The 27106-nt window shown below is 35.1% G+C and overlaps 1 protein-coding gene, 4 long non-coding RNA genes and 1 pseudogene across 6 annotated transcripts; 3 read left to right on the top strand and 3 right to left on the bottom strand.

The window, feature by feature from the left end:
- The first annotated feature begins 4729 nt into the window (after positions 1-4729).
- On the top strand, positions 4730-5775 carry LOC110914732 (LOB domain-containing protein 29). Its single transcript, XM_022159487.2, has 2 exons — positions 4730-5029; positions 5138-5775. The coding sequence occupies exons 1-2, from the start codon at positions 4751-4753 to the stop codon at positions 5519-5521; spliced, it is 663 nt and encodes a 220-aa protein (XP_022015179.1). The 5' UTR covers positions 4730-4750; the 3' UTR covers positions 5522-5775.
- A 3930-nt stretch (positions 5776-9705) lies between these two features.
- On the bottom strand, positions 9706-12784 carry LOC110910416. Of its 2 annotated transcripts, XR_002576141.2 has the most exons (3): positions 12539-12767; positions 10929-11013; positions 9706-10223 (listed from the first exon to the last, which is right to left on the bottom strand). It is a non-coding gene; the product is annotated as an uncharacterized LOC110910416 (long non-coding RNA). The 2 variants fall into 2 exon arrangements; XR_004881482.1 differs by having other exon boundaries at positions 9706-11013; positions 12539-12784.
- Positions 12785-13188: 404 nt separating this feature from the next.
- LOC110910418 lies at positions 13189-15656 on the bottom strand. Its single transcript, XR_002576143.2, has 2 exons — positions 15393-15656; positions 13189-13982 (listed from the first exon to the last, which is right to left on the bottom strand). It is a non-coding gene; the product is annotated as an uncharacterized LOC110910418 (long non-coding RNA).
- Positions 15657-15806: 150 nt separating this feature from the next.
- Positions 15807-18582, bottom strand: LOC110910417. Its single transcript, XR_002576142.2, has 3 exons — positions 18432-18582; positions 16158-16994; positions 15807-16030 (listed from the first exon to the last, which is right to left on the bottom strand). It is a non-coding gene; the product is annotated as an uncharacterized LOC110910417 (long non-coding RNA).
- Positions 18583-21895: 3313 nt separating this feature from the next.
- On the top strand, positions 21896-23528 carry LOC118487351. Its single transcript, XR_004881481.1, has 3 exons — positions 21896-22125; positions 23049-23115; positions 23423-23528. It is a non-coding gene; the product is annotated as an uncharacterized LOC118487351 (long non-coding RNA).
- A 200-nt stretch (positions 23529-23728) lies between these two features.
- Positions 23729-24235, top strand: LOC110913220 (annotated as a pseudogene).
- Positions 24236-27106: the final 2871 nt, after the last annotated feature.

Here is a 27106-nt window from a genome sequence, read left to right as displayed (position 1 = left end):
TTTCTCTTTTGACTTAGAGTAAATTATGATTTTGGCCCCTATGGTTATATCACTTTTACCCTTTTAGCACAAAAAGGAATCTTTTAACATCTGAGCCCCCAACGTCTTTTTTTTATAATCCTTCTGGCCCCCAACGTCTTTTTCCTAACCCTTTTGGCCCCTAAAAGTAAATGGATGAGGTTAGTGTTAAGGGCCAAAAGGGTTAGAAAAAAAGACGTTGGGGGCCGGAAGAGACGTCACACGACTCTACCAGATCCCCAGCTTGATTTACTTGAAGCAGGAGCCACCGGTCTGGCCTAGAATCTTCTCCAACTTCCAAGGTACCCACTCGACCTCATAGTACATTATTCATCCCACATGCAACTTGCTTGAGGAAACAACACCAGACTGGGGGACTTGAAGGGGTATGGTCCCAGATCTCGCACCAACATGGCCGCGAATGACCATTACCCTTATCAAAAACCCCCACCGGCAAGAACTTATCTGTGTCCGTGCGGGCACGAGCGAACACAACAGTAGAATCCAGTCGGTCAAGTGATGGGAAGACTTACCTTGTGTATGAAAATGGGTGTTACACATAGCGATGCGGATTAGCACCACATCCTATGAACATTTTCGTCACGACAAGGGATCTAGGTAGACAACAACAGTCACCATAAACGGCGATGCGGCCTAGCACCGCATCCCGCACATGTCTAGACCAGAGCATGGACGCGGAAACAACAGCAGTTACCGCAGGCAGCGATGCGGCCCTGTACTGCATCCTGCCCACGAGGCAAGTGGGACTGACACCACAGAGCAAGTGGCGCCAATGACAGTTGCCTGTCAGCCCGCACGTAAGCAGCAGACTGACACCACAGTAGGACGTGGCTTCACCTCCATGACCGACAAGCCTGACACACCTGCATAGGGGCTGCGCGTTGTCAGTCTAGCCACTCAATTACCCTTCTTCACTCCTTGGCTATAAATACCCATCCCGGACCAGGTTTGAGGTATCGCTTATCAACTCTCTCACTACTACTACTATCACACATTTTGCTTCTCAAGCAAATTACTGATTCTCACGCCAGAGAGTGGTAACAAGGAGTACCACCCACCCCATCATCCTTGTTACGAGTCACGGTGTGTTTCCCTTGTGCAGGAGATAGATCAGCGGACGATGCAGCCACCGATCCTCGGAAAGAAGGGATTAACCCTACTTGACGAGACCAGTGAATTAACCTCTCTTGGTTAACCACTGTTTCATCAGGGGCTCAGATGTTAAAAGATTCATTTTTAAGCTAAAAGGGTAAAAGTGATAGAACTAAAGGGGTCAAAATCGTAATTTACTCTTTGACTTAAAACTATGTTTTTAAAATAACAATCTATTTCGTTTTTGATTTTTCCAATTTTAAAATTTATATGAGAAAATATAAACCAAATACAACTGTTCAAAAACTGAGTGAGACGGAGACATTTCATAACAAATTATCTACAAAGCCTAAACTAAGAATCTACTATAATCGAAGAAACCAACTTTTGAACATGTGTCATTCATTGAATGTATCATCAAATTTATACTTATCATATATTAACTAAATAAATAATAAATTAATATTAAATCTTATCATAATTTAATAAAATATTATTCTCAAATCTAAATTGTTAATTTAATATATTTTAAAACAAATACCACTCTTTCCTACTTATCTTATATTAAATATATAAATAATAAATTCATATTAAATATTATCCTAATTTATTAAAAATATAACTTTTTTTTATTATTTGGCATACAAAATTAGATTTATATAAAAATATAATTTATTCAGTTTGTGTAAAACGCGGAGTTTTTAAAAATATTTTTTTATTATTACTATTCAAAGTTACATTTATATAACCTGTGTAATACATGAAGTTTTTAAAGATATAACTTTTTATGGTTTGCTATATATAATTAGATTTATTCAACACGTATAATACACGAGGTTTTTTAAGGATATAATTTTTTTATTATTTGGTAGATTTTTCAACCCGACTATACACGGGTTTTTTAAAGATATTAAGTTTTTAGTATTTAGTATACAAAACTACATTTATTTAATCTGTGTAATACACATGGGTTTTAAAGATATAACTTTTTTTAGATCTATTCAACACGTGTTATATACGGGGTTTTTAACGATGTAATTTTTTAATTATTTGGTAGATTTATTCAACCCGATTATACACGAGTTTTTTAAAGATATGACATTTTTAGTATTTAGTATACAAAATTACATTTATTTAATTTGTGTAATACATATGGTTTTTAAACATATAACTTTTTTTATTGTTTGATATATAAAATTACATTTATTTAACCCGTACAATATACGAGGTTATAAAGATATATCTTTTTATTATTTAATATAGAAAATTACATTTATTAAACTCGTGTAACACACGGGGTTCTAACCTAGTACTAACTATAAAACATTATTTTTTTTTCAAAAAAGTTTACATTATTGTCTAAAGGTGATTTATTATAATAATAATAACAATATTTTTAGTCATTCCTTCTTTTTGTCCCCAAGATCACTCATTCTTTCTACCTGAAGTGGCCAACAAAGTATACATGACTCAAAGCTATTTATCCATGGAATTAATGTATATGACAAATTAATAAGTAGATAATGGTTTCCAGGAGGGAATGGCATGCAAAAACTCCCCAATTTGTTGTTATTAAGTCCAGATTAACCTATAGTAAACTAGATTAGCCTTGTCATTAACCCTATCCTTACCTGGGTTAAAATTGTAACAACACGTAACCACTAGTTAAATATTTAATATTATAAAAGATTATCAAATTGCTTTAGGACATGTATGGTAATATCAAATATGGTATGATGGTCGAAGGACCTAGCTAAAGTTTGCTTATTATGGAAGACGCTGAGGTTTGTCACTATATCTATTTTTGTTCTAGTTTTAGTAGTGGGTATCCATCATGTTAGTTCATAGTTGTGGTTTTGAGTTTATTTTAACTTTCATCAAGTTGTTTTGGTTAAAAAATGATCTCTGTACCTTTCTTTTTCGGTTTAATTAAGAATACTAGAATAGTTTCTCTGTTTAAAATAGATTGATACATACACATGGGGAGGGTTCCATGCATCACACAATCTTGAGGTAAAATAAATAATTTGTTTTTTTTTTTAATTTTGAAAAATTTAAAGTTCAAAACAAATGATTGCAATACAATATATAATGCTTATTAATTAATTCTAATAACCTAAAAAAGTTATATAAACAAATTTCATTAATCTAAATAACTCACATATGTGTAAATCATGTGTGGATGTATTTTCTACACATAACCTACACATGTGAAATTAAATGTTGAAAAATAAGAAAAAAAAATTAAACATGTTTAGTTTAATGGGTTTTTGTGTACATAAAATAAACATTAGTATGTACGAAGTAAAGTGTTTTAAAATATGAATCAGTAATAGAAAAAATAAACAATTTAGTTTATTCCTTTTGTTATTATAATAATTTAGTTTTTTTAACGAACCTCTCTGTATTCACATACCTTTTTCATACGCTAATAGATTTTAAAAAAATTATATCATAAAACAAACATTTTTTTTAAGTTAATTATGATATTGCTGTAGTTTTTTTAATAAGTTTAAACAAAAAAAAATTAGCCCACTTCTGTTTAAATTTTTAATTCATGAACGGTTTACAAATGTATATGTGAACATTATTTTTTTGAACGACGTACGGTTAGAATATCACTAATCAGGTTACTAGTTAGTATGTTAGTATTACCAAGTTAGTATTAAAACCCTTTATCTAGACTTGAACCCAGGAACCAGTGGCGGAACTAGACCTTCAACTCAGGGGTATCCCAAAATTTTTTAGGGGTGTCCTCGTACTTGTTCAGGGGTGTCCTGTGTATAAAAATCGGAAAAAAATTTTTTTTTACACTACTCGTAAAAACTTGAGCCGTAGCCCGGGCTACGCCCGTTTACACTACAGGTCCGCCCCTGCCAGGAACGTTATTGTTTTCAACGAGAAATTATAAAAAAACTAAAAAAGTCTAAAAAAAAATAGAATGTGAATCGCATTAGAGAGGAGAAGGTTCAAACGAGAATATACTACATTTAACTATTGATCATACTAAAAGATGGTGTTGAAAAGGGTAGTCTTTTATGTTTTGACTACAAGTCTCCTTTACCAATATTCTCAAACGAGTTAAATCTTCTTTTCCTATATGTTCATGAGTGATATATAGTAACAACAATAAACAAAATATGCATGCATGGATGTGTATGTTTAAATTTATAGATTATATATATTGAGCTAGTTATCTAGAAAAGTTACAGTCATCAAACTATTAGATGGATGACCAAAGGCTGCTTTGTAGAATTGTTGCGACTCCTTTGTTTTATTAAGGATTTTGAAATGGAATCTAATAGGGGAAATGAGTATTAGAAATTGTCATTTAGAATTAAAATCAAGGAAACAGTGTGGGGCTGGGTGTGGGGTTATATTGCAAAAAAGTTTTTTGTTTTTTGTTTTTCTAATGAAATTAAATAGTCCTAACTGTATGCCATTAAGGGAACCGTCTGTGGTTAAAATATTCATTACAATATGATCCAACCCTCACCCTCTCGTGTTTATAAACATGATGATGATTTGCATCAATATCAGAACAAACACAATTAGCTCATCATCAAACACTTGAAGAAAAACATTTCTTGAAAATTAAACCCAAAACATTAAATTAAACATGACTGGATCAGGTTCTCCTTGTGGTGCTTGCAAGTTCTTGAGAAGAAAATGTGTAAAGGGTTGTGTTTTTGCCCCTTATTTCTGCCATGAACAAGGTGCTGCTCACTTTGCAGCCATTCATAGGGTTTTTGGTGCAAGCAATGTCTCTAAACTTCTTGCTCACTTACCCGTTAGTGGTCGCTGCGAAGCAGCGATTACCATCGCGTATGAAGCTCAAGCAAGGCTTCAAGATCCCATCTATGGCTGCGTTTCACATATTTTCGCGCTTCAACAACAGGTAGAATTTTCTTCTAAATATATCAAAACAAAACCCTAATCTTGATTGTTAATTAATACATCTAGCTAGATAAGTTCCATTCTAATTGTTGTTATTATTGTTTAACAGGTTGTTAGTTTACAATCCCAACTAGCTTATTTAAAAGCTCAAGCAGCTCAAAGTGTACTCAATGGTTCAAGTTGCTCAAACTATCCTAGCAATGATACACCTCCACAAGATATCCACAGTTGGTTTCACCAATCACAGAATTCATGCATAAATATGTCCCAATTAGATCAAAACTCGAGCGAGATCATGAATATCGACTCAATGGAAGGAACCTATGGGAATTCATTTATCAAGGAAGAAGATGGGTCATTTTCCAGCTTCCAAGAAGGTTCAAGTTACTCCATTGATTCTCTGGACATGCAACTAAGCCACAACAAAGAATGGTTTGTCCAAGAGAATATGGAAGACCTCCATTCTGTTGCTTTTGGCTATATGCACCATTAGTTCTCAAATGGAAATCTAGTTTAGTTTGGGATCAACTAGAAAATACTTACAAAAATAGTTGCTCTACCAGTTTTGTATTTTCTAAAATATTCTATCCCAGACATGCCATTTTGGTACCTACCATATAATAAGATTAAACTAGGCCAGGTAGTAAACCCTAGAATATGTTAATAAGTTTGGAAAACCCTAAATCTTGTGTAACTTTGGATATGATCCTTTTAATATTAGTTTATAAAGTGTTGATCTGAAGAAAATCTTATGTTTCTTTGTGAGCTATATATGTTCTAATGACCTAGCTATCAATATAGATTATAATTAATAATCACCTATCATACTGTAATTAGCAATAAATAATTCTCCCTTTTTTTTTTTTTATGATCAAAGCCTGCTTTTTTGTTGTCCTTGAAAGCTAGAGCATGCAAGCCACAGGTATGGTCCTATGGATGGATTAGTACTGTGTCTGTCTTCTAATTGCTCTGCCTTTTAATACCTATATTTTAGGTATGGATTAGTTCTTTCGTTTTTGGGCCTGCGGTCATGGCTGATGGTTTGAGATCTGACAATCATACAATACGCCAAGACCATCTCCATCCCGCGGCCTACATGGACCCAACCGTCCAACGGCCAGGGCTGGAGCTCTTTGCCCTTGGGGTGTATGCCCATGTAGAAGGGATTGGAAGGTTGGGTTTTGTGAGAGAGGGAGAGAGCAAGTCATGTGGACGTGGAGGTGGACAGGCCGCCCTTCAATCTGGTAGCGCTGCGGATGATCTAAGTAAGTATATTGTCATAAGAGTTTTACTTTAAGGTGAAAAGTTTGAAATATTGTCTTCTATTGCTTATTATTGATAACCTGGTTAAGAGATTAAAAGAAGATGCACCCTAGTCAGTTTAATATTTCTACTCCTAAAGTAGCAGTTTTTGTGAGATTTCTAGCATCTTTTGTGTTAGATCTTTAAAAACATGTCCTGATTATCACTATGAAGCTTGATTCTTTACTTGTTTTTTGGGGGTGTGTGTATATGTTGATATCAGTCTTGGTTAAAAGTTCCCATCTTGTGATGGTTGAACTATATATGTATATCTTCTACTTCAATCAAATATGCACATACTTTCAGGAAACTGAAAGAAGCTGAACAATCCTTTGTTGCACTTTCCATCTATATGAACTGAAAGGTTATGGAAATTTTGGTTACTTGTGCTTATGTGTGAAGAAGTATCTCTTAATTAAGGGTTTTGCAAATGTAGTCTTGGAGTTTTACATGTCTGAAGTTCCCAAAATTCTGCTGAGTGTTATCAATCTTGGTGAGGGTCACACCAATTTCTCATGAGTGATGTTGTGGGCTTAGACTATAGTTGTCTAAAGTGCCATATACCATGGATGTTAAGATTCTACACATATAGATCTTGTTCAGCATATTTCCTTGGAAATAATTATCCAACTAAATAAAGTTAATTAGTGCTACCTTTTTGTTTTCTTGAATTGACAAGGAATGAAATTAGGGAATTTGAGCGGGCGACGTGATCATGGTTTAACCGTATAGAGATGAGTCGAATACTGAATACTGATTTTTTTTGTATTAGTAGGTTGTTTGGAAATGAATTTGTAATTCTAGGTGCGTTTTGAAACTACTTTAACTTCTAGGTAGTTTGTCTTCCGTTGGAGCAAACTCATGGCAAGTTTGACAATATTTTGTAAGGTTTGCCGGTTGGTAAGCGAATTCAACAAGTTTGCTAGTGTGGCAAACGTTTCAGAAAGAGGTGCTTTTTGAACCTACTTTACTTCTAGACAATTTGCCTTCCCTAGAAGCAAACTCATATCAATAGTTAGACAATGTTTTGTAAGGTTTGCTGGTGTGACAAGGAACTCAACAAGTTTGGTAATCTGGCAAACATTTAAGAAAGAGGTATCTCTATGGAATTTACTTGCACACCATCAAATTTGCGGAGTTCGCCAGCCACACTAGCAAACTCTATAAAATATTGTTAGACTTGGCATGAGTTTGCTCCTAGGGATAGCGAATAACCTAAAAGTACAAGTAATTCCAAAAAAATCACCTATAGAAGGAACAACCTTTTATTCCCAAACAACATACTAATACAAAAGTATCATCGAATAAACAACACTAGTGTTTGACGACGAGCTCGCGTTTGTTGTGCACTTAAACATCAACTGCTAGTCTAGTTTAGTCTTTTTTCCATAAACTCATCTATTCAGATCATTCATAGTCCACTTGATTAAAATTCCCCTGATCATGATGAAAACCTTGGAGTTTTAATCTAATCAAATGGTCTTCTATCTGCATATATATGACTTTGTTCAGGTTTTTCATCGTCTAAGCTAGTTTCTGGACAAAAGCTTTGGCATATACTACACATTTACATTTTTAGTCGGAGACAGAGCTGGCTTAACCATTTTGGTGGCCTAAAGCGAATTAAAAACTCGAGGCCTTTTTCCAAAAAAAAAAAAAAAACACTATTTGAGAAAAACCTCCTTTACCCGGGCTTGGGACCGGCAAAATAAACTAAAAGGTTTATTGTTGGCGAAGTTAATTTAATTTTTTTTTTTTTGTATTTTTATATATGTTTTGTATGTGTAAAGATAAATTCAGCCCGGCACAAATATCATATATAATTTTTTTTAAAAAGCCCAAGCCTCAAAATACTTGGGCTTGGGCCGGCCCTGGTTGGAGATCCAGACCCTCTCCATCCAAACGGCGGGTGGGCCGTTCTCACATTCCTTGCCTGAACCCGCCCGTGGAAGTGGATTTTGCTCTCCCTCTCTCCTCGTCATGTCTGTCTCTCTTTTTCACATAGGCCATGATCGGGACCCGTTGAAGGTCTTATCAATGTGACTTGAGGTCAAGTTTGACCAACTTACCGTTGTTCAAGTGTCTGGTGTAAGTATCGATCCTTCCCCTCTAGGGTTACAGTGTTATATATGTTAACGCAATTACAACTTTGACATCGCAACTCCTTTCTACCATGAAGTCTAGGTTTCATCTGCTTGATGCAGTTAAGATATGCAGATAAATTAGCCCGGGAATGAGGTCTCATCTAACATGACAAGACTTAGGTCAAAGCCAAAGATCAAACGGGTTTACAGGCCTAACTAGTGGTCCAAAATAGCGTGTTTATGATCATATTCTGAAGGTTATACTTTTCATAACGTGTCAGCATGTTTTTGAGTTATATACCAAAGTTTTTGCCGCCTCAAATATATTGTTCTTCTCAACATTGTATGTGTCTACTTGACAATTTACATGGTTATGCTCCATTAATCCAAGGGAACAAACAAGCGATTGTCCTAGATAATTAAAATTTCACATAACGATCTCGTTATTGCTTATTGATTTGAAGTGTGGTGTCATGATATGTTTTATAAATTGTTTAATCTAATTTATAAATACATGTTCCAATACTTGTTAATTATATTTAGGAAAATTGGCCTATAATAATCCCACCTAGACCTTATTGGCCATTAATAATCTCACCTCAGAATATTCCCCCCACCAGTCCCACTTTTCCCCTATTTTTCCTACAATGGTCCCCCGTTAAAAAAACTTAACGGAGTTAAACTTTTTTCCAAATTACAAACATATTTTTTAGGGCTTTTGATTAGAAGGACGATACGAGTCCATTGATGTAAAACTTGCCTCGAAACGATGCTCCAAACGATGAAAACGACACTTCAATTCGGGTGTTTAAATTTCCAATTAACCAAAATCAATTCACTTGGAGCACCATCTCGAGGCAAGTTTTACATCAATTGACTCGTATCGTCGTTCTGATCAAAAGCCCTAAAAAATCTGTTTGTAATTTGGAAAAAAACTTAACTCCGTTAAGTTTTTTTTAACGGGGGACCATTGTAGGAAAAATAGGTGAAAGGTGGGACTGGTGGGGGGAATATTCTGAGGTTGGATTATTAATGGTCAATAAGGTTTAGATGGGATTATTACAAGCCAATTCCCGTTATATTTATATAAACTTGTGGAATATTAATCATGATAATAATTATTAATAGTGATAATCGTAAAAATTGTAATAATAATAATTAATAATACTAATACTTTAACAAAATGGAAATAACAATATTAGTAACTATTTAATATCAGTAATAATAATAAGAGTTAATTGCCAAAATCGTCCCTGAGGTTTGAGTATGTAACGCCCAAATTACACATTCCAAAATGTAATATTATCATACTATTATTTAACAAAATTCGGGCATGACCCGTTCGTAATAAGAACAATTCCCTGTAAGACTAACGTGTAATAACTTAAAATACGACGCAACGGAAAACAAGAGCCCAAAAATTTCGTTCTTTAATAGACATATCAAACACATGAAGGTTCAAATGCGAAATGCCATATATTCATTAAAACGGATTTATAACGTTTTATAACATTAATACTTCAAAACCTATATTAGTTACACTATGTGACCATTCTACCCCGTACAATCCTTGCTCTCAACTCGAACTAAGTCCGCTTCACTTCAATAAATGTAGAGAAAACCCAAGCGATACCTGTGGACACCACGTACAACCAAACCATTAGTCATTAACATACCATACAACATTAAACTATATAATAGAATTTCGTAGAGCATTCTATAAAGTAGTCGTGGAATTGTCCAAGCGCTTTCTTAAATACTCTTATCCAAATCCAGCTCCATTTCTTCATGAAGCCAACGATCCCATACCTACATTACATTCCAACTCAACACACATCATTAGTAACCATAAATACTCGAACACTTTGATAACGTTCATGCATATGTCTTAAGCATTGAACATTCATTCACACATACATTCACACCTACGTACTTATTATCATACATACATACATATATATATATATATACACTTATATATATACATGCGTACCTTCATACATGCCAATGTTCCTTCCTACGCACAATCAATTAATCACGAATATATACACAAGCTTCTTTTACATGTAGGTTTATGCCGGAATGTCACATTCACAACTTTACATAGTATAGACAATCTATGATTCAACCCACGTGCCCTTTGGATTCCTATACACATATACTTATAAAATTTCCTACACTAACACGAAACAATCCGTTCATTCACTAACCGACAACCGAATCATATAAAACTTGTTCCTAATGGTCCGGGAAATGTTCCCCTTACATAATGACTAAAAATTCTTACCCAAGGTCTTAACCATAACGAATTTCATTACATTACGCAACATATGCACATAAAATTCGACCCGTTTAAACCCACCAATTTACTTTCGGCTTAAATACAACCTTCTTCAATAATGAGGCATTATTAGCTTTGTACTTCTGATTATTACATGTTCTTTCATGATGTTTCGTAAACATAAGTATTAAAATCTATTAAACCTACTAAAAAGTGAATCGAAATTCACTTACCTCGAGTACTCCAATAAGTGTATTTGTCACCTTGCCTTATCTTGACCCGTTATCCTCCTATGCTTGACCTCTCCTTGACACGTTCCTATTATCTCATTCCATTACATCCATTCAATAGTTAGTATACATAATCATACGCATCACTAATCACACTTCTATTCACGTGTCAATCGCTTAACGAGTTCAACAGGTATCATAATACTACAATGCTAATCAATCTAACAATTTACCATTCCATCATCACAACAGTCATACATGAGCTTCTAGCATGCATAATTATGTATTTACATCATGTTCGTTATTCTTTCAAAATTCCATACTTAGAATGATAACCTTTTCTAAGTTAGGCAACTTGCTTCATATGTTAAACATTTCATACCATTTCTTAACACCTTGGTTTTTACACATCCATTCTACTATTTTCTATCAACAACCCGTTTCGACCCGTTGGTGCAATTATATGCATAAACTAGTTGGTAAGTGTTTTAGACACTTAAAACAATCAAATATCTTACTAATAATTTACTAAAATCAGTAGTTCATGATTCATACAAGTGTGCATAACAATACAACTATTTTTACTGAATATTTATACTAAAATTTGTGCAGCAACTTTCTGCGCAGCAGCTGTTCACGACACATTTTAACCCATTTATCTTCTGATTCAGTTCTTCATGTTCAAATATGAAATGATCTACACTCAGAGATCTTTCTAAGCATATAAAGATCGTAACAATCGGACATTCCTATGATTTAATATGATTTTTACAAAATCAGCACAGAAGCTGAAATGCTTCCAAACAGCTTGCTGTCAAAACGAATTTACTAACTTTTCATGCTGTTTTGACCCACTAAATCTCATAACCAGCCTCTTATGACCAAATATGAAATGTAATATGCGAAACAACCTTTTCAACGATATAAGGCTCGTTGTCTAACTCCTAATAACGAATGAGATACGGCCTTTACAAGATAACTATCTAAGGCTGTCAAAAGTGACGAATTTACTAACTTTTCATGCTGTTTTGACCCACTTAATCTCATAACCAGCCTCTTATGACCAAATATGAAATGTAATATGCGAAACAACCTTTTCAACGATATAAGGCTCGTTGTCTAACTCCTAATAACGAATGAGATACGGCCTTTACAAGATGACTATCTAAGGCTGTCAAAAATGACGAATTTACTAACTATTTACACAAACTTTGTAGGCATTTTATCAAACACTTGGCGGGTTTCGCATTTAAAGCATAATGTACAAATATTCTCATGTTCATCTTCCTAATTCTTGTGCTCACTTGCCATTAACATCTAAATAAAACTCGCATAACTTCACACCATACTAAATCTAACTGACAAAAACCAATAACATAAATCATAACACTTTCGAATTTGCATAAGATTTGACATGGATAGTATACCCATGTCGCCACCCTACCTATAGCAAATGGGTTTTCCCCCAATATTCATCATAATCAAAATTAAACATACTTTGGCATCTACACATTCATTATAACTAACATTCATCCTAAAATCTTACACTATAATCACATATTACACAAAACCCACTTGATCAAACATCATTAAAATACCAAAATTCGACTTACATGATGGTAGAAACGCTAAAGTGATCGAAAATCTTGGTTCATGCATTAGTTTAGCCCTTCAATCCCCCTTCAATTTGATGGATTTTGGTGAAACTAGGGTTTCACCTCACCCTCTGTCCCTGATCGATCGTATATACACACACGCACACTCTATGTGTGTTTTTAATTTTTTTATACTTTTAATGTTTTAAGTTTTGCCACTTTACACATTTGGCCCCTCAAGAATAATATGTATATTATTAAGACCAAGACTATCCTTACTTGTTCATAACTAGCTTAAATTAAAATTCTCATGGAATTTGGGGTGTTACAAATCTACCCCCCTTAAAGAAGGTTTCGTCCCCGAAACCTCTTTCTTTTCTTTTACAACCCGTCTAGTTTTATTCTTCGTTCCCTCACTCATTCAAGTTACATTGGACGACTTACATAAGCATGTTGTGAGAATTTGCCTAATCACAGATCCCATAGTCCATATTTTGAAACTAGCATCCTGATATATTATTCATACTTATCAAGATTTCAAACTTCCTTGCGAAAACCAATCCCTAGTCATCATTAATTTATTCATTTCCGCATACAATCTCGTTCATTCGTACATATTAAACATATCATACTTATTCATATGGAGGTACTTTTTCAATGATAGTGTAAAATTTTCATAAACTCATCCAATCTTTCTTTACAAACCTTCTAGACGTGTTACTTATTTCATTCATTCGCATACATAACTTCCCGCACATACATCATTAAAACATGATAGTTGTCTTGAATTTCTTAGCTTCATAATCAACTTGGGGTGTTCCTAATGTTTAATGAATGCTAGAACTGAATTAAGGACCTTAGCCTAATAAACAAACAATTTCAGCATAAGCAGATAAGGGGGACCCGTCGCCGACGGCACATGGTGCGTCACCGACGGGCTCGGGAAGGTCCCGTCGCTAAACATTGCCCGTAGACAGACAGTTAGCGCGTCAGGTGGAGGGGTGCCGTCGCCGACGGCATAAAGGCCGTCGCCGACGGGCTCTCTGGTGTGCAGACGCTGTTTGACCAAAAATTTTTTTGTTCCCGGGTCCTTTTTCCAACCAGAAATGGTCTCGGGCAGTCCCGAAACCTTCCCTAACATCCCATAACGTCCCAACCCAGGTTATAATAGTAATTTATCCATAACCCATTTCCGTTTTCATCTAAAAGCATAGCTCGAAATCCTTAAATCACTTACTTGCGTGGCGCTTAGAAACGAACACACTTTCACGAGAGCGTAGGTTTGAGGGATTCGAGCATCGTACCTTCATATATTAAATAATTTGCTAACCTTACTACCTTGGTGCAGTACTTGAACATGCAGCAACGAGTCGGTCCTCTTCGTCCCCATCCATACCATGTTTCGTATTGACCTCGTTCATCCGTGTGACGAGCTTTCGCTTATGAACATTCTTTCACTGACCTAGATAGGTTTATCACACTATGATATCTGCCATACTCATTATAAAATTGGGGATTATCACATTTCATTCAAGTTCATTTAAACATGAAGTTTATTACTTCTCCTTGTTTACATATTACTACTTCCAAGATTCTTTTTAAAGCACTAGTGTGTTAAGCTTATTCATAACGGGTCAATACATGACCATTTCTTAATATATATATATATATCATTCTCATTGTTTGTCCCGTTCTTGACGGGTAAACACATAATCATTATTTCGTAATTCTTTAACTCATTTGGTGTACTACACTACACATTTCCTTTCTTCTCTAGCACTCCCTTGGTTTGAAACCAAATTATTTCTCAGCTTCTGCAGTTTGACTTTTCAAGGTCAACTGCCACTTATTTCTTATTATATACATGCGTATCGAAGTACACGTTTGTACTCTTTTTCAATTCAAACATGCTTACGACCTCATAGCTTCACTGTTCCAGTGTTTTCTTGCAAATTTTTACCCTTCCCGTTTTAAAGGTTAGTCATAATACTTATTTCGCTTACAACACCAACATTTTAGTTCCATTCGCTTATATACTTTCATTTCTTTTACGCATTCAAGTATCTAATTAAATGGGTAATGGCATATATTCTCATAATGAGATTCAAGCATACCACTTACGCCTCGGTAAAATCGAGTTAATTGTGTTCAACGTAAATATTTCGTTCTATCCGTATAACGGGTTGAGCTTCATACATTTATTATTGCATTCACGACCACCCGTTCTAAACGGATGGTACCCTATCCTTACTCGACTTGTTCAACTTGAACCGGTCGATTTGCATAGCTTATCATAACCTTCTTTAGCATAACCAAATCCGCAAGGGATTTGCATCATTCGTATCTTTCATTCTTTGAATCCGTTTCGCGGATTCAAGCATTGCATTCACATCTTTCATCCTTGAATCCGTCTCGCGGACTCAAGCATTGCATTCATATCTTTCATCCTTGAATCCGTCTCGCGGATTCAAACATTGCATTCATACATTGTCAATCCATACTTTCTTATGGACTCAATATTTCATTCTTATCACTTATACCTTTCACCCTTACATAGTACTCTCAACCTCCCGAGAGTCTTACTACCCCTTTCACCCACACACCCAGCCGCTACCAAATCCTATCGGACATACCTGTAACAATCATTACGGTCTCACGAACGTCTTATGTTTCTTGTGTACTGGCCAGGTACACAATCCACATACTAGTTTCGTGTCTTCGTGTAATCGTCACCTTATGTCCGAAGAATTAGGTTTCGGCACGTGTAACATTTTCATAACTTCGTTTCCATTATATTATTATATTTCATTAAAATTTTCCTTCACTCGATAACTTTTAGCATTACATGCACCCTTATGCAAAATTTACGTACCTGGGCAATGGTCTTATTACATGCCTTGGTGTCAGTCCGAGACCACAGTCGTGGATCATCCTCATCCAAACAACTATGCTTATCTTACACACAACATAATGTTAGTTTCTTCATAAACATACTTAAATTCATACTTACATTTGCTTCTACCTTTAGATCTTGATCGAGTCTTGGATTGTACGGGTTCCTCGTCACAAGAGCACACAGGTTTGAGTTCAAGTATTTGCCTCCTCATACTTGATTTCCCTCAAACCAGGGCTCTGATACCAACTTGTAACGCCCAAATTACACATTCCAAAATGTAATATTATCATACTATTATTTAACAAAATTCGGGCATGACCCGTTCGTAATAAGAACAATTCCCTGTAAGACTAACGTGTAATAACTTAAAATACGACGCAGCGGAAAACAAGAGCCCAAAAATTTCGTTCTTTAATAGACATATCAAACACATGAAGGTTCAAATGCGAAATGCCATATATTCATTAAAACGGATTTATAACGTTTTATAACATTAATACTTCAAAACCTATATTAGTTACACTATGTGACCATTCTACCCCGTACAATCCTTGCTCTCAACTCGAACTAAGTCCGCTTCACTTCAATAAATGTAGAGAAAACCCAAGCGATACCTGTGGACACCACGTACAACCAAACCATTAGTCATTAACATACCATACAACATTAAACTATATAATAGAATTTCGTAGAGCATTCTATAAAATAGTCGTGGAATTGTCCAAGCGCTTTCTTAAATACTCTTATCCAAATCCAGCTCCATCTCTTCATGAAGCCAACGATCCCATACCTACATTACATTCCAACTCAACGCACATCATTAGTAACCATAAATACTCGAACACTTTGATAACGTTCATGCATATGTCTTAAGCATTGAACATTCATTCACACATACATTCACACCTACGTACTTATTATCATACATACATACATATATATATATATACACTTATATATATACATGCGTACCTTCATACATGCCAATGTTCCTTCCTACGCACAATCAATTAATCACGAATATATACACAAGCTTCTTTTACATGTAGGTTTATGCCGGAATGTCACATTCACAACTTTACATAGTATAGACAATCTATGATTCAACCCACGTGCCCTTTGGATTCCTATACACATATACTTATAAAATTTCCTACACTAACACGAAACAATCCGTTCATTCACTAACCGACAACCGAATCATATAAAACTTGTTCCTAATGGTCCGGGAAATGTTCCCCTTACATAATGACTAAAAATTCTTACCCAAGGTCTTAACCATAACGAATTTCATTACATTACGCAACATATGCACATAAAATTCGACCCGTTTAAACCCACCAATTTACTTTCGGCTTAAATACAACCTTCTTCAATAATGAGGCATTATTAGCTTTGTACTTCTGATTATTACATGTTCTTTCATGATGTTTCGTAAACATAAGTATTAAAATCTATTAAACCTACTAAAAAGTGAATCGAAATTCACTTACCTCGAGTACTCCAATAAGTGTATTTGTCACCTTGCCTTATCTTGACCCGTTATCCTCCTATGCTTGACCTCTCCTTGACACGTTCCTATTATCTCATTCCATTACATCCATTCAATAGTTAGTATACATAATCATACGCATCACTAATCACACTTCTATTCACGTGTCAATCGCTTAACGAGTTCAACAGGTATCATAATACTACAATGCTAATCAATCTAACAATTTACCATTCCATCATCACAACAGTCATACATGAGCTTCTAGCATGCATAATTATGTATTTACATCATGTTCGTTATTCTTTCAAAATTCCATACTTAGAATGATAACCTTTTCTAAGTTAGGCAACTTACTTCATATGTTAAACATTTCATACCATTTCTTAACACCTTGGTTTTTACACATCCATTCTACTATTTTCTATCAACAACCCGTTTCGACCCGTTGGTGCAATTATATGCATAAACTAGTTGGTAAGTGTTTTAGACACTTAAAACAATCAAATATCTTACTAATAATTTACTAAAATCAGTAGTTCATGATTCATACAAGTGTGCGTAACAATACAACTATTTTTACTGAATATTTATACTAAAATTTGTGCAGCAACTTTCTGCGCAGCAGCTGTTCACGACACATTTTAACCCATTTATCTTCTGATTCAGTTCTTCATGTTCAAATATGAAATGATCTACACTCAGAGATCTTTCTAAGCATATAAAGATCGTAACAATCGGACATTCCTATGATTTAATATGATTTTTACAAAATCAGCACAGAAGCTGAAATGCTTCCAAACAGCTTGCTGTCAAAACGAATTTACTAACTTTTCATGCTGTTTTGACCCACTAAATCTCATAACCAGCCTCTTATGACCAAATATGAAATGTAATATGCGAAACAACCTTTTCAACGATATAAGGCTCGTTGTCTAACTCCTAATAACGAATGAGATACGGCCTCTTATGACCAAATATGAAATGTAATATGCGAAACAACCTTTTCAACGATATAAGGCTCGTTGTCTAACTCCTAATAACGAATGAGATACGGCCTTTACAAAATGACTATCTAAGGCTCTCAAAAGTGACGAATTTACTAACTATTTACACAAACTTTGTAGGCATTTTATCAAACACTTGGCGGGTTTCGCATTTAAAGCATAATGTACAAATATTCTCATGTTCATCTTCCTAATTCTTGTGCTCACTTGCCATTAACATCTAAATAAAACTCGCATAACTTCACACCATACTAAATCTAACTGACAAAAACCAATAACATAAATCATAACACTTTCGAATTTGCATAATATTTGACATGGATAGTATACCCATGTCGCCACCCTACCTATAGCAAATGGGTTTTCCCCCAATATTCATCATAATCAAAATTAAACATACTTTGGCATCTACACATTCATTATAACTAACATTCATGCTAAAATCTTACACTATAATCACATATTACACAAAACCCACTTGATCAAACATCATTAAAATACCAAAATTCGACTTACATGATGGTAGAAACGCTAAAGTGATCGAAAATCTTGGTTCATGCATTAGTTTAGCCCTTCAATCCCCCTTCAATTTGATGGATTTTGGTGAAACTAGGGTTTCACCTCACCCTCTGTCCTTGATCGATCGTATATACACACACGCACACTCTATGTGTGTTTTTAATTTTTTTATACTTTTAATGTTTTAAGTTTTGCCACTTTACACATTTGGCCCCTCAAGAATAATATGTATATTATTAAGACCAACACTATCCTTACTTGTTCATAACTAGCTTAAATTAAAATTCTCATGGAATTTGGGGTGTTACAGAGTACATTTGCCATTTTCGTCCAAAATGACACTTTTGTACCATTTTGCCCCCCACGTTTGTAACTTTTTGTCATTTTCATCCAAACAACTAACTTAGTTTATTTTTTCTGTTAAGTTGAATGATATTTGGATGAAAATGGCAACTGTAAACCATAGGGACGAAAATGGCAAATGTGCTCAAATTCTTTTTAATTTCTTTTATTTAGTTAATTTTGTCACATATATAATAAAAAAGAATATACATTCAATTTTTATATGAAAAAAAAATAATAGTTTTCTCACATATTTTTTATAAATTTTCATCCAACCACTAACTAAGTTAATTTTTTTCTATTAAGGCGAAGAATGTTTTAACTTTTTTAAATTAATACAGAAATTAATTTCCAATTGTTTATATAGATCAATTTTATAAAAATAAATCTACTTAACCTCTATTTTTTATAAAACTAAAATGTTTGTGACCTTATAGAAAAATGTCAAATAAACAAATATTATCATATGTACCAAGTTTTTAATTCATCTTCTACTCTTTTAAATTCGCTCCTAACGAAAAACAAAAGCCAATGCCCCCATCAAACAACGTACCGTTACCAAACCTTAAAATTACCCACCAAATAGTAAGTATAATGCCATCTAATATTTTGTGATAAACACTTTTCACGACGAGCTATTTTCTTGTTAAACTCTCAAAAACAGAATCGAAATATTCATGTTACTTAGAGAAAGAAAACAAAGTTCTATTGAACAAAAGACAACATATAATAACCTTGATACAAAAAAATTAATTTATAAAATTTAAAACATCTTTCACCTTAATAGAAAAAAATTAACTTAGTGGATGGATGAAAATTTATAAAAAAAAAAATGAGACAAAACTATTATTTTTTTCGTATAAAAATTGCATGTATATTTTTTTATTATATATGTGACAAAATTAACTAAATAAAAGAAATTAAAAATAGTTTGAGCATATTTGCCATTTTCGTCCCTGTGGTTTATATTTGTCATTTTCATCCAAATATCCTTTAACTTAACAGAAAAAATAAACTAAGTTAGTGGTTTGGATGAAAATGGCAAAAAGTTACAAACGTGGGGGGCAAAATGGTACAAAAGTGTCATTTTGGACGAAAATAGCAAACGTGCCCAAACCTCAGGGGTGATTTTGGCAATTAACTCTAATAAGAGATAATTTATATATGTAAGATTGGGTCTTGAACTTAGAACTATGACTATCATGATATGTCATAATAATTTAACAATAGTAAAGTAAAAGACAAAAAGAAAATTATATGTTTGACTAAATGGTCATCTTCTTCAAAAAGAAACCATACGGTAAAACTGTTATAACATGCCTCTTTCTTTTAGTTCATATCAGAGGTCAAAGCATTGAGAATGGTGGCATTTCATCAGTGAACAAAAATGAGACAACAATGGTTAAAGAAATTTTACCGAAAGGTGTACGAGTTCCGACGTAACCTCCGGTGTGTTCGTATTATACCGAAACAGTTGGATGTGGTCCTCGTCACGAGCTCCGATCTCCGGCGATGCTTCGAACTCCGGCGACGTGCTCGGTTTCTCCAGCGTACGTTTGGGTGCTACGAAAAGGTGTTGTGATGTTGTGTGGCGTTGAGGTTGTGTACCGGTGTCGAGACCATACATAATGTTGTATTTATAATCCGCGTTTCGGACTCGTCTTTTGGAAACAGAGGTCCTACGCGTACTGCTTTGGTTAAAAAGATGGAATAAGGTTGATGAAACAATGGTTAACCGGGCAGGGTTAACACACTGGTCTCGTCAAGAAGGGTTAATCCCTTCCTCTCGAGGATCGCTGGCTGGATCACCGGTGGTTGATCTCCTGCACAAGGAAACAAGCCGTGACTCGTAACAAGGAGGATGGGGTGGGGGGTGCTCCTTGTTACCACTCTCCGGCGTGAGAATCAGTAGTTTGCTTGGGAAGCAAAGTAAGATAGTAGTAGTAGTGAGAGAGTTGTGAAGAGATACCTCAAACCTGGTTTGGGGTTGGTATTTATAGCCGAGGAGTGAAGGAGGATGATGATGGATGGACTGACGACGTGCTGCACCTTTTCAGGTGTGTCAGGCTTGTCGGTTATGGAGGTTACGCCACGTCAGTCCATTGCTTACGTAGCTCTGACAGGTAACTGCCATTGGTGCCACTTGCACTGTGGTGTCAGTACCACTTGCTTGAGTGCATAGGATGCGGTGCAAGCCGCATCGCTACGTGCGGTAATATCTGAAGTTACCGCGTCTCCTACTTGTGATCAAGGAATACGCGAGATGCGGTGCTAGCCGCATCGTCGTCTTGCCTGCATTCCTTGTCGTGACGAAAATGCCCGTATGGTGCGGTGTCAGCCGCACCGCTACGTTCATCTTCTTCTATGCCTAAGGTAAGGCTTTCCTGTATTGATAGAAGTGTTCACTGGATGCGGTGCGATGCCGCATCGCTGTGAATACTTCCGTTTTCATACACCAGATGTGATGCTATGTCGCATCACTCTACCGTTCTCATGTTCCATGTAAGTCCTCCTTCGTTACTAGATAGATTGGATTCAACCCTTGTGCCGACGCGTTCCCGCATGGGCACAAGTAGGTTGTTAGCTAGTGGGGGTTTTGATAAGGGTAATGGTCACTCGCGGTCAATGCTGACGCGAGATCTGGGACCATACCCCTTCAAAGGTATTGATTGGTTTTAAAGAAACGGAAACCGTGTAACTCTCGAAAAATTAAGGAGAGAATTAAAAGGAATTAAAATTAATGGTTGTCACATAACTGAGTTTGGCGGCAAAAGGTTATGCAAGAAAGATGGCTGGCGATTTTACTCTAGCATAACAAGAGTTTGTGACGGTTTCATTTTATGTGATTCGTTTACGCGGAGTGGCTGCCGGAATCTATTATCTATATTAAAACAAAACACTTTGGTGCCACTTGTCACTAACTTAAGCCAATCATTGCCACGTGGCAATGTGATATTCCTGCTCGATTGATTTTGAGCGGCAATTCTTCTACTATCTTTTCCCTCACACGCTATTCTTTCATCGCTCCGCTTCAAACCCTAATAGTCATCTACTCTATGGCGATTTTTAAGAAAACCTAAAATCGAATTAGGGTTTTTGACGAATACTTTCTTCTCCGCCGCCGACGGTGCATATCTTCAAAATAATCTTCTAATCAAGGTTAGATCATCGTTCGTATGTTTGATTTTGATTGTTTTTATATTTGATTTTGTTCGTTCGTATGTAGGTTTCTGTCACTCGATTCGTTACAATCACCAACCCTATTTCTCAGCCGTAATAGACATTGGCGTTTTCAACGTTGGCGATTTCATCAGACGATTTTATTTACATCGGTCTTATCTTGATCCTGGTATGTTTATCTGAATTGTTCAATTGTTTTTTCAATCCAAAATTTCTATAGATGCTGATGATTTCATCCAGCAATTTTTTGAGAATTTTTTACTAAATGTTTGGCGTATTGATTTTACTTGACAGTCGGATATGTAAATGACACATAAAAAACGAGTATGGAATACTATGTAATGCATAATTAGTTGTTTAGTATCTGGGTTCACCCCTGCTCAAAAGTAATCTTGATATTTTATGATTTGCTAATTGAAGGTTGTTATTTGAAATGCTATTGAACTGTTTAGTAGGCTATTGGAGCACAAAAAAAAAATTAAATGTTAGAGGGTTTTTTTATTAAATGTTTGATGAATCAGTTTATCCTTTATGATTTGCAAATTAAGGGCTATTTTTGACTGTTATGGGAACTGTTTGCTATTTTGTTGGGAGCGAAAAAAAATCAATTTTTAGAGGATTTTTTTACTTGTGTCACTCTTCGATAGTGTTTGATGAACCGGTATCACTTGACCGTCTGATGCGCAAATAGCACATGAGAACGCGTATTTTATGTGACACCTACGCTTAGTACGTGGGTCCGCCCTTGATCAAAAGGGGTCTTTTTTCTTTAGGATCATAATATCGTGGACAAATTCTCAATGATTTCTCAGCCTGTTTTTCGTCCTAGAAGATTCAAAGGATGACGTGCGTCAGTCAGAATATATCATCTAATTTTTTAGCTAATCTGAGTTCCGATACCTTTAAGTATTATTGGCCATGATACAAGTTTCTATTATACACTTTTTACACCGATTAAAGTGTCCTTTGGAATGTAAGAATACTTGCAGGGGAACAAAAATTAAAAGCGAAAGATGTTGTTTGGATAGTTTTATGAACAAACATCTTGCATGTTCACATAAATTCTAAAGATTATTCTTTGTACCATTTCAGGTTTGAGATTAAAGGCCTACAATGAATAACCGTACGGCAAAAACTCAACAACTGCAAGAATAAATAGGTAAGGTTTGTTTTGTGACACTTTATAGGTGACAAATTGGGCGGGTTGGGTAAAGAAACAATATGTGTTTGGGTCAAAGTGGATAACTTTTTAGTGCCGGTCAAACGGGTCATGTTAGTCTGACCCATATAATTTGTGCTTTGACTTTTTCCAAATGAAAAATTAATATTAACAGTTATTTTTCCGAATAATCAATATCCTTTGTAAGATATTTGATAATAGTATCAACCCCAAAAATCATACATTACAATCTATTTGCAATCCATACAGATTAATTATTAATTTATTATTATGCTTTGCTGATTAGATCAAGTTTGACGCTGCTCATGGTACTACCATTTGTAAGAAGCTACGCATTCTCGATTATGTTTTTGTAGCATATTGCTTTGCGTAAATTATTAGATGGCGTTTTACTTATAAGGTTGCGTAAATTATTGTTTTGAAAGGATTAGTGGAGTGGCTTTGTATTCAGGTGTGTTTTGTTATTGAATGTAGAAACTCTTTTATGTTGTAACTTATTCCTCAGGTTGAAAGATTGAACATCTGTTGTGTATATAGATATTTTGTTTCATGTTGAGTTGAGCAATTAATTAATTTATTTTTCACTAAACAGATGCAAAGCGTCTTATCGGTAGAAGGTTTAGTGATGCGAACCGCTGCTGCTATCGCTTATGGTATTGACAAGAAGGCGACCAGTGTTGGTGAGAAGAACGTGTTGATCTTTGATCTTGGTGGTGGTACTTTTGATGTGTCTCTTTTGACGATTGAATAGGGTATCGTTGAGGTCAAATCTACCGATGGTGACACTCATCTTGGTGGAAAGGACTTTGATAACAGAATGGTTAACCATTTTGTTCAAGAGTTCAAGAGAAAGAAAAAGAAGGATATTACTGGAAACCCAAGGGCATTGAGAAGGTTGAGAACTTCATGCGAGATAGCAAAGAGAACTTTATCGTCCACAGCTCAAACCACCATTGAAACCGACTCTTTGTATGAGGGTGTTGACTTTTACTCCACCATTACCCGTGCTAGATTTGAAGAGCTGAACATGGACCTGTTCAGAAAGTGTATGGAGCTGGTTGAGAAGTGTTTAAGAGATGCCAAAATGGACATTATGTGATGAATTATTTAAACCATCGCATAGCGATAAACCCTAACTTTTGTAAGACTTATTACCTTAATTTTGACCAATGTTTCTCATATGTGTGCAGCTGATGTTGTTGCAGGCTCAGCAGCATGGCTTGGCAGAGGCCTCTCGTGTGTTTGCGTTCAGGGCCGTGAAGGCTATTCACGCCCCTCCTTTGGTTTGACTCCTGCTCAGGTAAGATTGTATAGATTATGGCCCGATTTTGTACAAATGAGTTATGGCTTACGATGTTATTTATTGGCATCATTTGATTTGACTCCTGCTCAAGTATGATTGTATGGCTCAGATGTCTACATTATTTTTAATCGAAACCAATCACACGTGTAAACTCACCCTGCTCGATGCTATATTCAAGGTTGATTCTTCGACCGCTGTGAGATCGTAACCCCCCCGCCCCCTAATATTCAAGATTTTTGCTAAAATGTAATGTTTGACCTTTGAACTATCAAATGTATATTTGAAGAAAGAAGACATTCTATCAAGGTTTCTGCAAATCAACAGCACAGATTCAAAATATATACGAGATATCATATTAAACTTCATAATTGCTAGAAAAGACACTAGCTACGTCTACTGCTATGACTTGGTTTTTTTACCTGCTATGCAAGCATCCAGAGATTTAAGAAAAGGTTGCAAAAGAAATAAGACTAGCAACAAACATGAGAAATGATGTCACAATTGTAGAAGAGTTTGCAAAAAGTGTGAGTGAAGAAGCCTTAGAAAAGATGCAGTATCTTCATGCAGCTTTGACGGAAACTCTCAGACTTTTTCCTGCAGTTCCAGTGGTATGCTATCTAAAATGCTTAGCAATTTCTCATAATTTCAAGGATATTAATATTTTACCGCATTAACTGCATAGATAGCAATTTCTCATAATTTCAAGGATAATAATAATGAGTCACAGCTTCAAAATCTGTTTTTACAGCAACAGGAACAATCTCATAACCAAAGGAAAATGATGATGGGACCTGATGCCACATTGAATTGTCAGTAACAATAATAGCATGGTTGGGTTCGGAATGGGTAGTGATGGTCGCACTGGACCCAGGGCTCTGTCACCAATGATGAGTCAGAACCCAATGGCTACAGAACAGGGAATGGGCCCAGGTGGACTTGTGGGACTGTCTACCAATTCCGGTGGGTTACAAAGTATGAATAGACAGTTCCACCTGGGGCCCGGTTCGGGCTCAGGGTCAAGTAGTGTTCTGATTCTTATTATATATAGGTATTTTGAATAGACTTTGGGCGACTGTCAATATGTTCCCTATAAAGTATATTACTAATTGACCCAAAATGACCCATTTATAAGTATATAGGTCAAAATTGTCACCTCTAGCTCTTTGTATCAATGATTATTTCACACTATATTTACAATCTTATTCTACATGTAACTTTATGCAACCATTCAATACTTCTGGTGGAGATACCCATGGGCTTTTAACTGCTGGTACATATTCTCAAGTTACATCCAGTATTGTGATTTAGAATAACTGATATTATTTAGTTTTTATGTTGTAATGAGCTGAAAACTAAGAGCTATGTATGGGAAGATGGATGATATTATCGACGTGATGAAGAAGTAAATGGTTGATTTGGTTAGGAACTGTAACCTATATATGTGTTTTGATGAAGAACACGTGCACAAATTTAGAAATATGTAATGTCGATTCAACAAACGCCGTCGCCAAAATTGATGCATCTAAAGTCGTTGCAAAGGTATAAGCGGAAGAGGTAATTGCTTCCATAAGTTTGTCTCTGATCAAGTTATAGATTGAATGTGTTTTTCTTTGATATCTACTTCGCTGCAAGTTCTCGGTTCTCTTTGTTCGCGGTCTCCTCCAATCAGTTGCAAAGGTAATTGCCTACTCCAATGTTGTTGTGAGCGAGTTATAGATTGATTATGTTCCTTTTCCTTTGATACTTGAAATTTTCGTTTTTGTGGTTATAAATTATTGTTTTTCTTTCTCGAGTGTATATAAATTTGTGCGTTTTTTTTTCGAAATTTAAGTGTTCGTGGAAAGCAATGGTCTAGAATAAAAGCTTATGAAATCAAGCCCATGTCAAGTCATTTTCTACTCTGGAGAGAAAAGTGTAGGTTGGTTGCAAATATATATTTGAATTTTTGTTTTTTCAGAACTTTGATTAGATATGTATTTATTGTTCGTTATATTATATACGATGGTTAGGAAGAAGAGCTTCAGATATAAAAAGTTGCACTTATTATCTTCAAATTTCGGACAAATATTGAGAAGTTGAAAAGTCATATTTATAATTTAGTATAGGAGGGATTTGTTGTTCACATTTTAATTTGTTATTTTAATTTAAGTATCGATTATCTATATCTTTTATCTGACACGTGGCAAGCAATTAGTCAATGTTGTTTGAAGATTGTAAGCTTTTTTAATTTAATTCACATTGGATTGGATGACATTTAACCCTGAGATTTTAAACTCTTACAACATTTGTTGTAAAATATGATCCAAATGTACTTCTATTAAAATATAATGGGTTTAATAACCACATCTCTTTTACCCAAAGGATTGATACGATGATATATTTTAATGTGTATGGTACTCTTATCTTTATTTTAGATGCCATATAAATCCACCATGCAACTATTTACTCCGATCAAGTTAAAATGTCGTTTGCCCTCACAATTCATACATATCCTAAGCATCAAACCAAGCGAAGCATCACAAAAATGCAATATCCGCCTAAAATTTACCATTTGTATGTCACATTACATTTGAAGCTATGGTTGAAAGTGTTTGTATCTATATCCATATAGTTACACAAAGTTCATCTCAATGGCAGTGGATATTTATACGTTTATATTGAAAAATT

Source organism: Helianthus annuus, chromosome 15, assembly GCF_002127325.2.
Source record: "Helianthus annuus cultivar XRQ/B chromosome 15, HanXRQr2.0-SUNRISE, whole genome shotgun sequence".
Classification (NCBI taxonomy): Eukaryota; Viridiplantae; Streptophyta; class Magnoliopsida; order Asterales; family Asteraceae; genus Helianthus; species Helianthus annuus.
The sequence above is the reverse complement of the archived record's forward strand: the minus strand, read 5'-3'. Positions and strand labels throughout refer to the sequence as shown.